The following is a 14,942-nucleotide window of genomic DNA, read 5'->3' as shown; positions in this document are numbered from 1 at the left end:
AAGAAGTCTGTAACATACAATGGTAAAAATATTAGATTGGCAGCAGACTTATCCACAGAGACCTGGCAGGCCAGAAAGAGCTGGCATGATATATTCAGAGTACTAAACGAGAAAAACATGCAGCCAAGAATACTATATCCAGCTAGGCTATCATTGAAAATAGAAGGAGAGATTAAAAGCTTCCAGGACAAACAAAAACTGAAAGAATTTGCAAACACCAAGCCAGATCTACAGGAAATATTGAAAGGGGTCCTCTAAGCAAAGAGAGAACCTAAAAGTAGTACATCAGAAAGGAACAGAAACAATATACAATAGCAGTCACCTTACAGGCAATACAATGGCACTAAATTCATATCTCTCAATAGTTACCCTGAATGTTAATGGGCTAAATGCCCCAATCAAAAGACACAGGGTATCAGAATGGATAAAAAAACAAAACCCATCTATATGTTGCCTACAAGAAACTCACTTTAAACCCGAAGACACTTTCAGATTTAAAGTGAGGGGGTGGAAAAGAATTTACCATGCTAATGGACATCAGAAGAAAGCAGGAGTGGCAATCCTTATATCAGATCACTTAGATTTTAAACCAAAGACTATAATAAGAGATGAAGATGGACACTATATCATACTCAAAGGATCTGTCCAACAAGAAGATCTAACAATTGTAAATATCTATGCCCCTAACGTGGGAGCAGCCAACTATATAAACCAATTAATTACAAAATCAAAGAAACACATCAACAATAATACAATAATAGTAGGGGACTTTAACACTCCCCTCACTGAAATGGACAGATCATCCAAGCAAAAGATCAACAAGGAAATAAAGGCCTTAAATGACACACTGGACCAGATGGACATCACAGATATATTCAGAACATTTCATCCCAAAGCAACAGAATACACATTCTTCTCTAGTGCACATGGAACATTCTCCAGAATACATCACATCCTTGGTTCTAAATCAGGTCTTAACTGTTATCAAAAAATTGGGATCATTCCCTGCATATTTTCAGACCACAATGCTCTGAAGCTAGAACTCAATCACAAGAGGAAATTTGGAAAGAACCCAAATACATGGCGACTAAACAGCATCCTTCTAAAGAATGAATGGGCCAACCAGGAAATTAAAGAAGAATTGAAAAAAGTCATGGAAACAAATAATAATGAAAACACAACGGTTCAAAATCTGTGGGACACAACAAAGGCAGTCCTGAGAGGAAAATATATAGCGGTAGAAGCCTTTCTCAAGAAACAAGAAAAGTCTCAGGTACACAACCTAACCCTACACCTAAAGTAGCTGGTGAAAGAACAAGAAAGAAACCCTAAACCCAGCAGGAGAAGAGAAATCATAAAGATCAGAGCAGAAATCAATGAAATAGAAACCAAAAAAACAATAGAACAAATCAACGAATCTAGGAGCTGTTTCTTTGAAAGAATTAATAAGATTGATAAACCCCTGGCCAGGCTTATCAAAAAGAAAAGAGAGAGGACCCAAATAAATAAAATCAGGAATGAAAGAGGAGAGATCACAACTAACACCAAAGAAATACAGACAATTATAAGAACATATTATGAGCAACTCTATGCCAACAAATTTGACAATCTGGAAGAAATGGATGCATTCCTAGAGACATATAAACTACCACACCTGAACCAGGAAGAAATAGAAAGCCTGAACAGACCCATAACCAGTAAGGAGATTGAAACAGTCATCAAAAATCTCCAAACAAACAAAAGCCCAGGACCAGATGGCTTCCAGGGGGAATTCTACCAAACATTTAAAGAAGAACTAATTCCTATTCTCCTGAAACTGTTCCAAAAAATAGAAATGGAAGGAAAACCTCCAAACTCATTTTATGAGGCCAGCATCACCTTGATCCCAAAACCAGACAAGGATACCATCAAAAAAGAAAACTACAGACCAATATCCTTGATGAACACAGATGCAAAAATTCTCACCAAAATACTAGCCAATAAGATTCAACAGTACATTAAAAGGATTATTCACCACGACAAGTGGGATTTATTCCAGAGCTGCAAGGTTGGTTCAACATCCGCAAATCAATCAATGTGATACAACACATTAATAAAAGAAAGAACAAGAACCATATGATACTCTCCAGATGCTGAAAAAGCATTTGACAAAGTACAGCATCCCTTCCTGATCAAAACTCTTCAAAGTGTAGGGATAGAGGGCACATACCTCAATATTATCAAAGCCGTCTATGAAAAACCCACTGCAAATATCATTCTCAATGGAGAAAAACTGAAAGCTTTTCCTCTAAGGTCAGGAACACGGCAGGGATGTCCGTTATCACCACTGCTATTCAACATAGTACTAGAAGTTCTAGCCTCAGCAATCAGACAACAAAAAGAAATTAAAGGCATCCAAATCGGCAAAGAAGAAGTCAAACTATCACTCCACAGATGATATGATACTATATGTGGAAAAGCCAAAAGACTCCACTCCAAAACTGCTGGTACTGGTACAGGAATTCAGTAAAGTGTCAGGATATAAAATCAATGCACAGAAATCAGTTGCATTTCTCTACACCAACAACAAGACAGAAGAAAGAGAAATTAAGGAGTCAATCCCATTTACAATTGCACCCAAAACTGTAAGATACCTAGGAATAAACCTAACCAAAGAGACTAAGAATCTATACACAAAAAATTATAAAGTACTCTTGAAAGAAATTGAGGAAGACACAAAGAAATGGAAAAATGTTCCATGCTCCTGGATTGGAAGAAAAAATATTGTGAAAATGTCTATGCTACCTAAAGCAATCTACACATTTAATGCAATTCCTATCAAAGTACCACCCATTTTTTTTCACAGAAATGGAACAAATAATCCTAAAATTTATATGGAACCAGAAAAGACCGCGAATAGCCAAAGGAATATTGAAAAGGAAAGCCAAAGTTGGTGGCATCACAATTCCGGACTTCAAGCTCTATTACAAAGCTGTCATCATCAAGACAGCATGGTACTGGCACAAAAACAGACACATAGATCAATGGAACAGAATAGAGAGCCCAGAAATAGACCCTCAACTCTATGGTCAACTAATCTTTGACAAAGCAGGAAAGAATGTCCAATGGAAAAAAGACAGCCTCTTCAATAAATGGTGTTGGGAAAATTGGATAGCCACATGCAGAAAAATGAAATTGGATCATTTCCTTACACCACACACGAAAATAGACTCAAAATGGATGAAGGACCTCAATGTGAGAAAGGAATCCATCAACATCCTTGAGGAGAACACAGGCAGCAACCTCTTCGACCTCAGCCGCAGCAACATCTTCCTAGGAACATCGCCAAAGGCAAGGGAAGCAAGGGCAAAAATGAACTATTGGGATTTTATCAAGATCAAAAGCTTTTGCACAGCAAAGGAAACAGTTAACAAAACCAAAAGACAACTGACAGAATGGGAGAATATATTTGCAAATGACATATCAGATAAAGGGCTAGTGTCCAGAATCTATAAAGAACTTAGCAAACTCAACACCCAAAGAACAAATAATCCCATCAAGAAATGGGCAGAAGACATGAACAGACATTTCTGCAAAGAAGACATCCAAATGGCCAACAGACACATGGAAAAGTGCTCCATGTCACTCGGCATCAGGGAAATACAAATTAAAACCACAATGAGATACCACCTCCCACCAGTCAGAATGGCTAAAATTAACAAGTCAGGAAATGACAGATGCTGGCGAGGATGCAGAGAAAGGGGAACCCTCCTACACTGTTGGTGGGAATGCAAGCTGGTGCAACCACTCTGGAAAACAGCATGGAGGTTCCTCAAAATGTTGAAAATAGAGCTACCCTATGTCCCAGCAATTGCACTGCTGGGTATTTACCCTAAAGATACAAACGTAGTGATCCGAAGGGGCACGTGCACCTGAATGTTTATAGCAGCAATGTCTACAATAGCCAAACTATGGAAAGAACCTAGATGTCCATAAACAGACGAATGGATAAAGAAGAGTGGTATATATACACAATGGAATACTATGCAGCCACCAAAAGAAATGAAATCTTGCCATTTGCGACAACGTGGATGGAATTAGAGGGTATCATGCTTAGCGAAATAAGTCAATCGGAGAAAGACATCTATCATATGATCTCCCTGATATGAGGGAGAGGAGATGCAACATGGGGGATTAAAGGGGTAGGAGAAGAGTAAATGAAGCAAGATAGGATTGGGAGGGAGATAAACCATAAGTGACTCTTAATCTCACAAAACAAACTGAGGGTTGCTGGGTGGAGGGGGGTTGGGAGAGGGGGGTTGGGGTTATGGACATTGGGGAGGCTATGTGCTATCATGAGTGTTGTGAAGTGTGTAAACCTGGCGATTCACAGACCTGTACCCTTGGGGAAAAAAATATATGTTTATAAAAAATAAAATTAAAAAAAATGCAGTCTCTAATTGCTAGGATAAATGAGGCAGAAGAGAGAATCAGTGATATAGGAGATAAAGTGTTGGGGAATAAAGAAACCAAGAAAAAGAGAGGTAAAAAATACTGGATCACAAAGAAAGAATTTGAGAGATAAGTAATGCCATAAAGCAAAACAATGTTAGAATACTTGGAGTCCCAGAAGAGGAAAGAGAGAGAGGGGAAGAATGTATTTTAGAGCCAATTATATGTGACAACACTCCTAATCTGTGGAAGAAAACAGGCATTCAAGTCCAGGAGGCACAGAGAAATCTCCCTCAAAATCAATAAAAATAGGTCAATACCTCGATATAATAGTGAAGCTTGCAAATTTCAGAGACAAAGCAAAAGTTCTGAAACTAGCTCCAGACAAGAGTTCCCTAACCTACATGGGTAGAAACATAATAGACTGGCAGAAGAACTATCTACAGATACCTGGCAGTCCAGAAAGGACTGGCATGATATATTCAGCGTGCTAAATGAAAAACTATGCAGTCAAGAATACTTTATCCGCAAGGCTGTCATAGAAGGATAATAAGATAGATAGGAGAGACAAATAGGAGGAGAGATAAAGAGCTGTTGAGACAAACAGAAACTAAATGAATTTGTGATGACTAAAGCAGCACTTCAGTAAAAATTAAAGGGGATCCTTTGAGTGAAGAGAGTGCCCAAAAGTAACATAGACAAGAAAGGAACAGAAGAAGAAGAAGAAGAAGGAGAAGGAGAAGGAGAAGGAGAAGGAGGAGAAGAAGGAGAAGAAAGAAGGAAAGTCAAACAAAGAAAAAAGGGCTGAGGCATGCTGTAGGAATTTGGTATTAAATAAGCATAAGAAAGGCTTCACTGAGGAGAGATAAGAATAATGCCATAAGTAGATGAAGCTACTGGGCAAGCAGCAATATTTTAACCAGGGAAAGCCTGCCTGATGTCCTCAAGAAATTACAAGGAAGCCAATATGTCTGGGTCAAGGGAGCAAGTATGGAAATTCCAGAAAAGGCCAAAGTGGCAATAGAAGATCAAATCATTTTAAGAATTTGGTGTTTTGTGGGGATTTTTTGGTTGTTTTTTGTTTTTTGTTTTTTTCTCTGAGCAAAAGGGAATCACTGTTGGGTTTTAAGCAGCAAAGTGTTCTGTGCTGGAAATAGACTTAGCAGAGCAAGAGTGGAAGTAGGGAGAATTATGAGTTCAAAACTATTATTTATGATGGAAGCTCATAACAGGATGGAAGGAGACATGGTGGTAAAACATTATATTCTACATATATTTTGAAGGCAAACAAATGTTTTTTATTTTTTGCTTTTGCTTTGCTTTGTTTTGTTTTGTTTTTGTTTTTTTCTGTTTGTTTTATTTGTTTGTTTTTTGTTTTGTTTTGTTTTTTTCTAACAGGTTAGGTGTGAGCTGTGATATTATCAATTTTTTTGGATTTCCATTATTTTGGCCTGGGAAACTAGAAGGATAGAATTTTCTGGGGAAGGCCACAAGTGTTTGGCTGCAACAATAATCAGTCATTGTTGGTCTCCCTGGCTGGGATGAGGTCAATGGGGGTGCTTAGCCTGGTGGTGGTTTCTGGGGAGGGGTCCTGGAGACACAGGGTGTCTAGGACCTGGAAGGGAAACATGGGTCCATGCCTGCACCTCTTCCCCTACAACACCATGCCTACCACAAGTTTAGTGCTGTTCAAAGATGGCCTGGGCCATATTTCTCAGTGGACTCCACCATGGCTGGGAGTCTGACAGGCATGATTTCCACCATTTTGATACCTCTAACAGACCTCATCAAATCCAGGCTAATTGTACAGAATGTGCTGGAATCATCTTACAAGGGCATCCACTGTGCTTTTTCTACTATTTATCAATAGGGAGGGTTTTTGGACTTTATCAAGGATTTTCCTTGACAGTTTTAGGTTCTATTAGTTTCTCTGCTAGTTTCCATGATCCTAGAGAAAATCAGGACTGGATCTGAGATCAGTTCTCTCTCCTCTAGAACGTTGCCAGTGTCTGCCTGGCTACTGAGGTGACCCAGACCCTCTTCTTTGCCTTCAACATGGTGAAAAGAAAGGTGAAATCTCAGAGCCTCTAGTTTCCTCACTGTGGAGGAGTAGATGCTCATTTCTCAGGAGGAATGGCCTGCTTCCCACAGACAGTGAAAGCGTCAGGGCTACTGGGGCTCTAGAATGGACTGTCAACTCACTGAAGACCCTTCCATATTTTGGAATTATGTTTGGCAACTTTGAGTTAGAAACTTATCTTTACTGAAATTGTTACATCGTGTCTCCTCTGACATATAAACTAACTCCAAGGCTGGATCAGAGTAGAATCTCTAGGAATCAGGAGTATTAAAAAGTTTTTCAGGGGTGCCTGGGTGGCTCAGTTGGTTAAGTATCTGACTCTTTACCTCAGCTCAAGTTTGACCTCAAGGTCATGAGTTAAGCCCTTTTTTTGTCTCCATTGTGGGTGTGGAGCCTACTTTAAAAAAAATGTTCTTCAAAACAGGACAACTTAAGTCTAAAGAATGAATAATTTAAAATCAAATAGAAGTGTGCTGACTGAGGGATGATTGGGTGGCTCTGTTGGTTAAGCATCTGCCTCCGGATCAGGTCATTATCCCAAGCTCCTGGGATCAAGCCCTGCATCAGATTCCCTGCTCATAGAGGAATCTACTTCTTCCTCTTTCTCTGCCCTTCCCCATGCTCATACTTTCTCTCGCTGTCTCCCAAATAAATAAAATATTTTTTTTAAGAAGTGGGGGCACCTGGATGGCTCAGTCATTAAAGCATTTGCATTTGGCTCAGGTCATGATCCCATAGTCCTGGGATTGAGCCCTGATTCAGGCTCCCTGCTCAGCGGGGAGCCTGCTTCTCCCTATCCTGCTCCCCCTGTTTGTGTGCTTACTCTTTCTCTCTCTCTCCCTCCCTCCCCCAAATAAATAAATAAAACCTTAAAAAAAAGTGTACTGACTGAAAATATGTCGTATTCACAGGTACATGTTGTCTCTTATTGTGCACACACTGAGTGGCAAAAGGATATTATTGGCTGCTGCTATTAGAAATGTGAAGAATTCAGCCACATACCACCTCTGAGCTCAAACTGATGTCCCTGTGAACATCTGTACCACGGGGCGTTTTCCCAATACGACTGTCTCATCGTGGAATTTCACCAGATTTGATAGCAAAGCTAACAGTAATGAAATCGCATTTTCACTCAGAATGTAAATGTGCAATTTGTACAACACCAAAGAAAGGTAATTGTCCTGAAACCTCAAAACAACAAATAGTTGAAGTGGCTGAGCAGATACTGTTTCATGAGCTTAGCCACAGGGTCACAGCTTGCACTAAACCACATCAGCCTAGTTTCACTCAATTTGACCCTAGACTTCTCAATACAATCATTCTGGAATTCATAATTTTTGCTGACTTCTGAGTACACAGACCACAGTATGAATTATGCCTTATAAGAAACTAAATGAAAACGTTTAACATTTAAAAATTATCACTATTCTAGTAGAATCATACCTCTTTATGTAAATGTGAAGCAGCCCAGGCTTAGATGTTTCAGGAATCTTGTGTTTTAGGAAGGCAGTTTTTACTATGACTGCTTAATTATGCCCAAAAAGATCTTCCAGGTGAAGGCATGTAGAGTTTAAGTTACCTGAATTCTATGCATTTTTAACCTGCTTTACAAGCCTACTCTGAAAATAAATTCTTGAGTCAAGTTATTCTCACAAAATGTCCTAGATCCCTAGAACAAATCAAAAAGAACATTTGACACATATCAAAAACAAAAATGGTAAATGGACAAAAATGCTTTAGGTTAATCTTCTCCTACATTTTTAAAAAATCAGATTTCAGATTGTTCCACCTTGAGGACTGTATGTCAAGTTTATATAACTGTCTTTTCAAATAATACTTATTGATGAATTTAAAAGTATCTAATATTAAGTTGTTAATTTACACACACAGGTTTCGAGGATGTTGATATTTATACACACATAGGTTTCTGGTATATAAAATTTATTTTTGAAAGGGAAAAAAATCAATCATTAAATGTAAAGATATTTGTTAGATATATAAAGTATAAGCAAGTAGTTGAGTATACAAGGCTGACTTTCAAGTAGGAGGTCTGCAGTGAAAATATAAATGTCTGAGTCATCAGCATAGAGATTGTACTTAAAGCCACAAAACCCTTGATTGTAATTTACTTTTAACATAACTTATGAAATGAAATTTTCCCCCTGAGCTTTAGTTTCCTAAATACATGCACTTTCAGAGAAATCTCAGCTAATCAGAATTGATACTAAAAGAAAAAATAATAAATAAATAAATAAATAAATAAATAAATAAAAGCTCCCTGATGATTAATGACCTTCCACAAACATTCTCCTAATGGAAGTTCCTAAAACTTAAGGTGAAAAACTTTCTCTCCTTCATAATATCACTTTCATTACTACTTCTCCTTTCTTCTCATTTCTCTTCTTCCCCTCTGTTTCTATAGCAATAGTAAATTATAGTAATTAATAGCAAAGGTGGCAAGACAAGTAGCTTATTGATGTCTTATGTTACCCACTAAGAAAGTCCTGCCTCATCATTAACAGGATTTTTGCCTTTTTTTAAAAGATCTATCTATTTACTTGAGAAATAGAGAGAGAGAGACCATGAGAGTAAGGGGGAGGGCAGAGGGAGAAAATCTTCAAGCAGAATTCCACTGAGCATGGAACCCTACAAGGGGCTAGGTCTCACAACACATGAGAAAAGGACCTGAGCAGAAACCAAGAGTCAGATGCTTAACAGGCTCAGTTAACCAGAACTCAAATAGGATTTGTACATTGAGAGATTTTTTTAGTACAGGAAATGAACTTTAAATAAATCTTCCAAACTTTTATTGTCAGAGTTTGAAAGTTGACCCTTATCCTCAAGGAGGATACTCAAGCAAAGTCTCTCAGAATGGATTTAGATGGGTTGATCTGCCATACTTCAATGAAGCTCCAGTCATTAAATCTGTAGGAAAGCAAACTTGACTATATTTATTCTGAGACAGACTCACTAACCACTCTCACAGGGACTGACTGCTATTGTCCATACTCAGTTGTTAATGGTACCTGAACTAAAATGTAAATCTAATGAGTTACATGAAAAATATAAATCAAAATACCAAAGTGCTTATTCTAGTCATTAGTCAATATTTTTCTCTCCAGGGAGGAAAATCTCTGTAGGAAGGCAAATTACCAGGCAAAGTTAGTTTAATAAAGGTAGAATTCAAAAACCCATAGCCCGAAACACTTCTCCTAAAACAGAATTGTACATGCCATGGCCAGACAACCAAGAAATCTTATCCACTAGTCAGTGAATCATTTTTTTGCATGTTCCCCTTTGGATGAAATATTGTGACATTTGCTCTGTTTTCTCTGTCAGTTGTTGCTTTTCTCATATATATGAACTTATCCATGAAGTGTTGCTTTCTATAATGTAATTCTCAGAATTGAATAAAATTGTCCCCAATGCACCAACTAACAATTAGTGAAATACTCATGGACTTACATGACAAATGTATATGAAACTAAGAATATGAACAAATAATGATGAACATGATGAACAATGAAAAAAATTATAGTACATAAAAATTATAAATCAATACAATAAATATATTTTTTATAACTAAAATTATACTATTTGAATAGCAGGTCATGAGTTATCTCCTTGTACATGCTCAAGAGACAAAAAAAAAAAATGGCCAGTTTTTACAGATGTTAGAAAGGGAAGATAAGCACCAAATAAAGGCTTAATTAGTTGATATGTGTGGTCTTGTGGGATCATCATCTTCTTGTACTGACTTGGAGATATTCATCGCTGAGCCAGAAAAAAATAAGATCCAGATGTAGTAGTGTCAAAACTGATTTGCCAACGAAATAGGTCAGTCAAAATTAGTAGCCAATTTTTCAACCCAGGTCAGAACCATGGAAAAGAGAAACACAAGCCAGAATAATATACAAAGGAGGGAAGTAAAGTGATAGATGTAACAAAAGCTGGCACATAATCTGCTGTGCAGACAGCAGAAAGGTGAAGTGGGCTTATCTCCCCCAAATATTACTGTATTTGATAGTGTGGCACTCTAAAATGCTGACTTAAAATGAAATGGATCTGTGCTCTGTGGTCCTTCCACCTATGTTTACAAGCATCCTACTGGGAGAAGATTCAATTGTCCATATTGGGATGAAAACTTTTTTTTTTCCCATTTCTATCAGTCCAATTTTATTTAAGTTGTTACAGAATTAGACACTGGAGTCCTCTTTTTTTTTTTCCCCATTTCAAGTCAGAGTTTGTTGCACCATAACTTCCTCATGGCATTTTTCACTTCTGCATTTCTCAGAGTGTAAATCAGAGGGTTGAGCAAGGGTGTCCCAATAGTGTAAAACACAGCCACCATCTTGTCCACTGGAAATGTAGTTACAGGACGAGTATATGTGAATATACATGGAACAAAGAATAAGATGACAACAATAATGTGGGAAGTGCAGGTAGAGAGGGCTTTCTTTCTTCCTTCTGCACTCTTGTTATTTAGAGAATGTAAGATAAAAATATAAGAGGTAAGCAGGACTATGAAACTTAGCATGCAGATAGCCCCGCTGTTAAAAACTATGAGTAAATTGATTGTGTAAGTGTCCATGCATGCAAGTTTCAACAAAGGTGTCATATCACAGAAATAATGATCAATAACATTGGGTCCGCAGAATGGTAGTTTCAAAGCCAAGAAAATCTGTGAAGAAGAATGGATACAAGATACCACCCAGGCCAGATTCACCATTGTATCACAGACTTGCTGGCTCATGATAGTTGTGTACCGCAGGGGCTTACAAATGGCCACATAGCGATCAAAAGACAGGAATACGAGCACCAAGACCTCCAAACACCCAAAGAAGTGAACAGCAAAAATCTGGGTCATGCACTCATTGTAGGAGATGACTTTCTTCTCAGATACAGAATCTACTATCATCCTAGGAGCAGTGGTTGTTGAGAAACAGGCATCAGCAAAGGATAAGTGGAAGAGGAAGAAGTACATGGGGCTCCCAAGTGTCCGGCTGTATCTTATGGTCATCACAATCAGTAAATTTGCCAACAGAGTTGCAAGGTATAGAAACAAGAAGACCACAAACACAACTTTCTCCTTTAGAACATTCCGTGTTAGCCCAAACAGAATGAACTCATTCACACTGCTATTCAACTCCATCATTACAGTGAGTGTAGAAATTGTTCATCTGCAGAGAAATTTGGAGAAATAGTGACCTGGCAATAGTGGTGAAATTGATTCAGAATTGCACTTTTATGGTTCTAATTCCATCAACACGTAAACCAATGGCTCTCAGTTCTTCATATATTGAAATCACTTGGAAAACCTTGGGGATTTTTTGGTTTGTTTTTGTGTTTTATTCTGTTCTTTTAATGTTAATGTCCATGATTTAACCATGAGCATTAACTGAAGGTCTTCTTATGTGGACTGAGATTTTCAGTGATAGCAAAGCTCTCAAGTAATTGTGAGCTCTGCCAAGTTTTGAGAACTAATGACTTTGCTCTACGATCTTGATCATATGACTTTAATGTCTTGAAGCCTTTTCTTCATTTGACAATTAGACACTCTAACAGATACTTTAATAAGTATATAGTTATGTGTATTAAATGCATGTAATATATAATATGCATTATATACATAATATAAATATATATAATGTATATTTGTAATGTATATGTTTATATATGTATATATATTTATATATAATCATATATGATGTATATATTAAAAATAATATCCCTTATAACTTTAAAACATATACACTTGGAGACTACCTTTTAAAAACCATATTCCTTGATTTGGACATGAGTTTGCAACTATTATTCCTGACCTCTTGAGTATCCTGTTTGGATTATGCTCTAAGAAGAAATTACTTCCACAGATTCAGGGTCATGGTGGTAATAATTTAACCTTTATTACTTCTGTTTAGGAAATTACTACAATTTATCTTTATTCTGTCTTATAATACATTTGTAACTTTTAATATTGATGTCAAATAATCAGAATTTATTTTGGTATGTGTTTTGAGAAACTCTTTCTGATAAATCATCAATCCTTCAATGAATCAGTAACAACATCAGATCAGCCACTAGTATGTACTAATTGCATTCATATCTACAATCTACATAAATGGCACAGAAATTTGTCCTCAGCTTCTTCACAACCAAGCAGGAAGGATAGTATACCTCTAGATAAGATTGTTAACTATATAAGAATTACACACATTGTGATAATACCAAGTGAATTTTGGTTCCATATGTACAAACTTCCCTTGATTATGAACTGGCTGCTCAGTGAAGTTTCAAAAAGCCATCAGGGAGATTCAAATCAAAACCATAATGAGATACCACCTTACACCAGTTAGAATGGCCAAAATCAAGAAGACAGTAAACCACAAGTGTTAGAAAGGATGTGGAGAAAAGGGAGCCCTCTTACACTGTTGGTGGAAATGCAAACTGGTACAGCCACTTTGGAAATCAGTGTGGAGATTCCTTAAGAATTAAAAATAGAGCACTCTACAACTCTGCAATTGCACTACAGAGTATTTACCCCAAAGATACTGATGTAGTGAAAAGAAGGGAGATATGTACCCCAATGTTCAGAGCAGCAATGGTCACAATCACCAAACTATGGAAAGAGCCAAGATGCCCTTCAACAGATGAATGGATAAAGAAGACACAGTCCATATAAACAATGGAGTATTATGCCACCATCAGAAAGGATGAATACCCAACTTTTGTATCAACATGGATGGGACTGGAGGAGATTATGTTGAGTGAAATAAATCAAGCAGAGAGAGTCAATTATCATATGGTTTCACTTACTTGTGGAGCATAAGGAATAAGACAGAGGACATTGGGAGTTGGAGAGGAGAAGTGAGTTGGGGGAAGTCAAAGGAGGCGGCAAACCATGAGAGACTGTAGACTCTGAGAAAGAAACTGAGGGTTCTGGAAGGGAACAGGGTGGGGGATTAGGTGACCCTGGTGGTGGATATTAAGGAGGACATGTATTGCATGGAGCACTGGGTGTGGTGCATAAACAATGAATCTTGGAACACAGAAAAAAAAAAAAAACAAATTAAAATAAATAAAATAAAACAATGAAACAAACAAACAAAATTATGAAGAAGTGGAGTAAGGGTTCTAAATATGTAAACTGGAGTTTCCAACACAGTTCTCTGAAACTCAAGTATTCCCTAAGTTTATACTCACTTTCCCTTAGTATAATATATATATATATTTTTTTTTAATTTTATTTTTTATAAACATATATTTTTCCCCCCAGGGGTACAGGTCTGTGAATCTCCAGGTTTACACACTTCACAGCACTCATCATAGAGTATAATATATATTTTAAAATTACTTACTCAAATCTCCATTTATCCCAATAAAATTCTATATGCAAATAAAACTTAAAACTTAATTGTCATCCAGCTAAAATAATATTAGTGTAGAAAGATAAACTAAAGATATTATAATTAAAAGCTCTGATTGGCAGTCCCAATGATCTCTGACAGCTATGGAGAAGAAACGAATATATAATGATTACTTTGTTTTGAAACATCAGATTCCTAGTGGGTGGCTCAGTCAGTTAAAGGGCCAACATTTGGTTTTTACTCAGTTCCTGATTTCTTGGACCTTGGGATCAAACTCCCCAGTTGAGCTCCATGCTCAGCAGAAGTTTGTTTAGATATTTTCTCCCTCTGCCCTTTCCCCCATTTGTTCTGTCTCTCAAAAAAAAATAAATAAAATCTTAAAAAGAAGAAGAAGGAGGAGGAGGTGGAGGAGGAGGAAGAGGAAGAGAAGGAGGAGAAGGAGAACAAGAGGAAGAAACATCAGAAAAGGGATGGACCCAAAGGGAGGGAGGGCTTGACTGTGAAGTTAGGTGAGAATAGTCCATAAAATATAGAGGGTGAAACATGCATAGCTTCAGGTTAACATAGAGATGAGCACCATAAGTCTATAGTCTCATTAAATTAAATGGTTGTAACAGAGAAATTTAGGGGCAGATAATGGACAGTCATGAAAACCAGGTGAGGTGATTCTATTTTCTTTTATTTTAAATAAGCAAAAAGAAGGCCAAAAGCAAAATTTTGAAAAAAAGCAAAAATTTGAGGGCATTAAAACAAGAAACTAGCACTTACGGATGTATACATTATGTGAGATCAACACCACCACTCAGAGTTCTATCAGTGAATTCAGTCATCATTTCCTCACACTCCACACTGTCCTATCGCCCTGATTTTGGATGATATCACGTTAACAGAGCATGCTTTTTTTATTCCTATAATCCTTAATTTTTACTTTTACCTGTTGAAATTTTACAATTCAAATTATATTGGTACCAATAGTCTTCCTTTGGTTTTCCCAGGTCAATAGCCTTCTGCCTCTACTATATATATATATATATATATATATATATATATATATATATATATAT

General features: G+C 37.1%; 1 protein-coding gene and 1 pseudogene across 1 annotated transcript; one reads left to right on the top strand and one right to left on the bottom strand.

Annotated features, from left to right (window-relative positions):
• Positions 1 to 6,088: 6,088 nt before the first annotated feature.
• On the top strand, positions 6,089 to 6,782 carry LOC116859403 (annotated as a pseudogene).
• Positions 6,783 to 10,748: 3,966 nt separating this feature from the next.
• LOC116859373 (olfactory receptor 4C11-like) lies at positions 10,749 to 11,663 on the bottom strand. The gene has a single exon (XM_032844611.1). It carries the CDS (start codon positions 11,661 to 11,663, stop codon positions 10,749 to 10,751), a length of 915 nt encoding a protein of 304 aa, XP_032700502.1.
• Between the last annotated feature and the right edge of the window lie 3,279 nt (positions 11,664 to 14,942).

Source organism: Lontra canadensis, unplaced genomic scaffold, assembly GCF_010015895.1.
Source record: "Lontra canadensis isolate GAN:19392208 unplaced genomic scaffold, GSC_riverotter_1.0 scaffold154, whole genome shotgun sequence".
NCBI classification, from domain to species: Eukaryota; Metazoa; Chordata; class Mammalia; order Carnivora; family Mustelidae; genus Lontra; species Lontra canadensis.
This window is presented reverse-complemented; position numbering and strand designations above follow the sequence as displayed.

Excerpts from the sequence above, each read along its gene's own strand:
- LOC116859373 (XM_032844611.1), bottom strand. The coding sequence starts at position 11,663 with ATGGAGTTGAATAGCAGTGTGAATGAGTTCATTCTGTTTGGGCTAACA.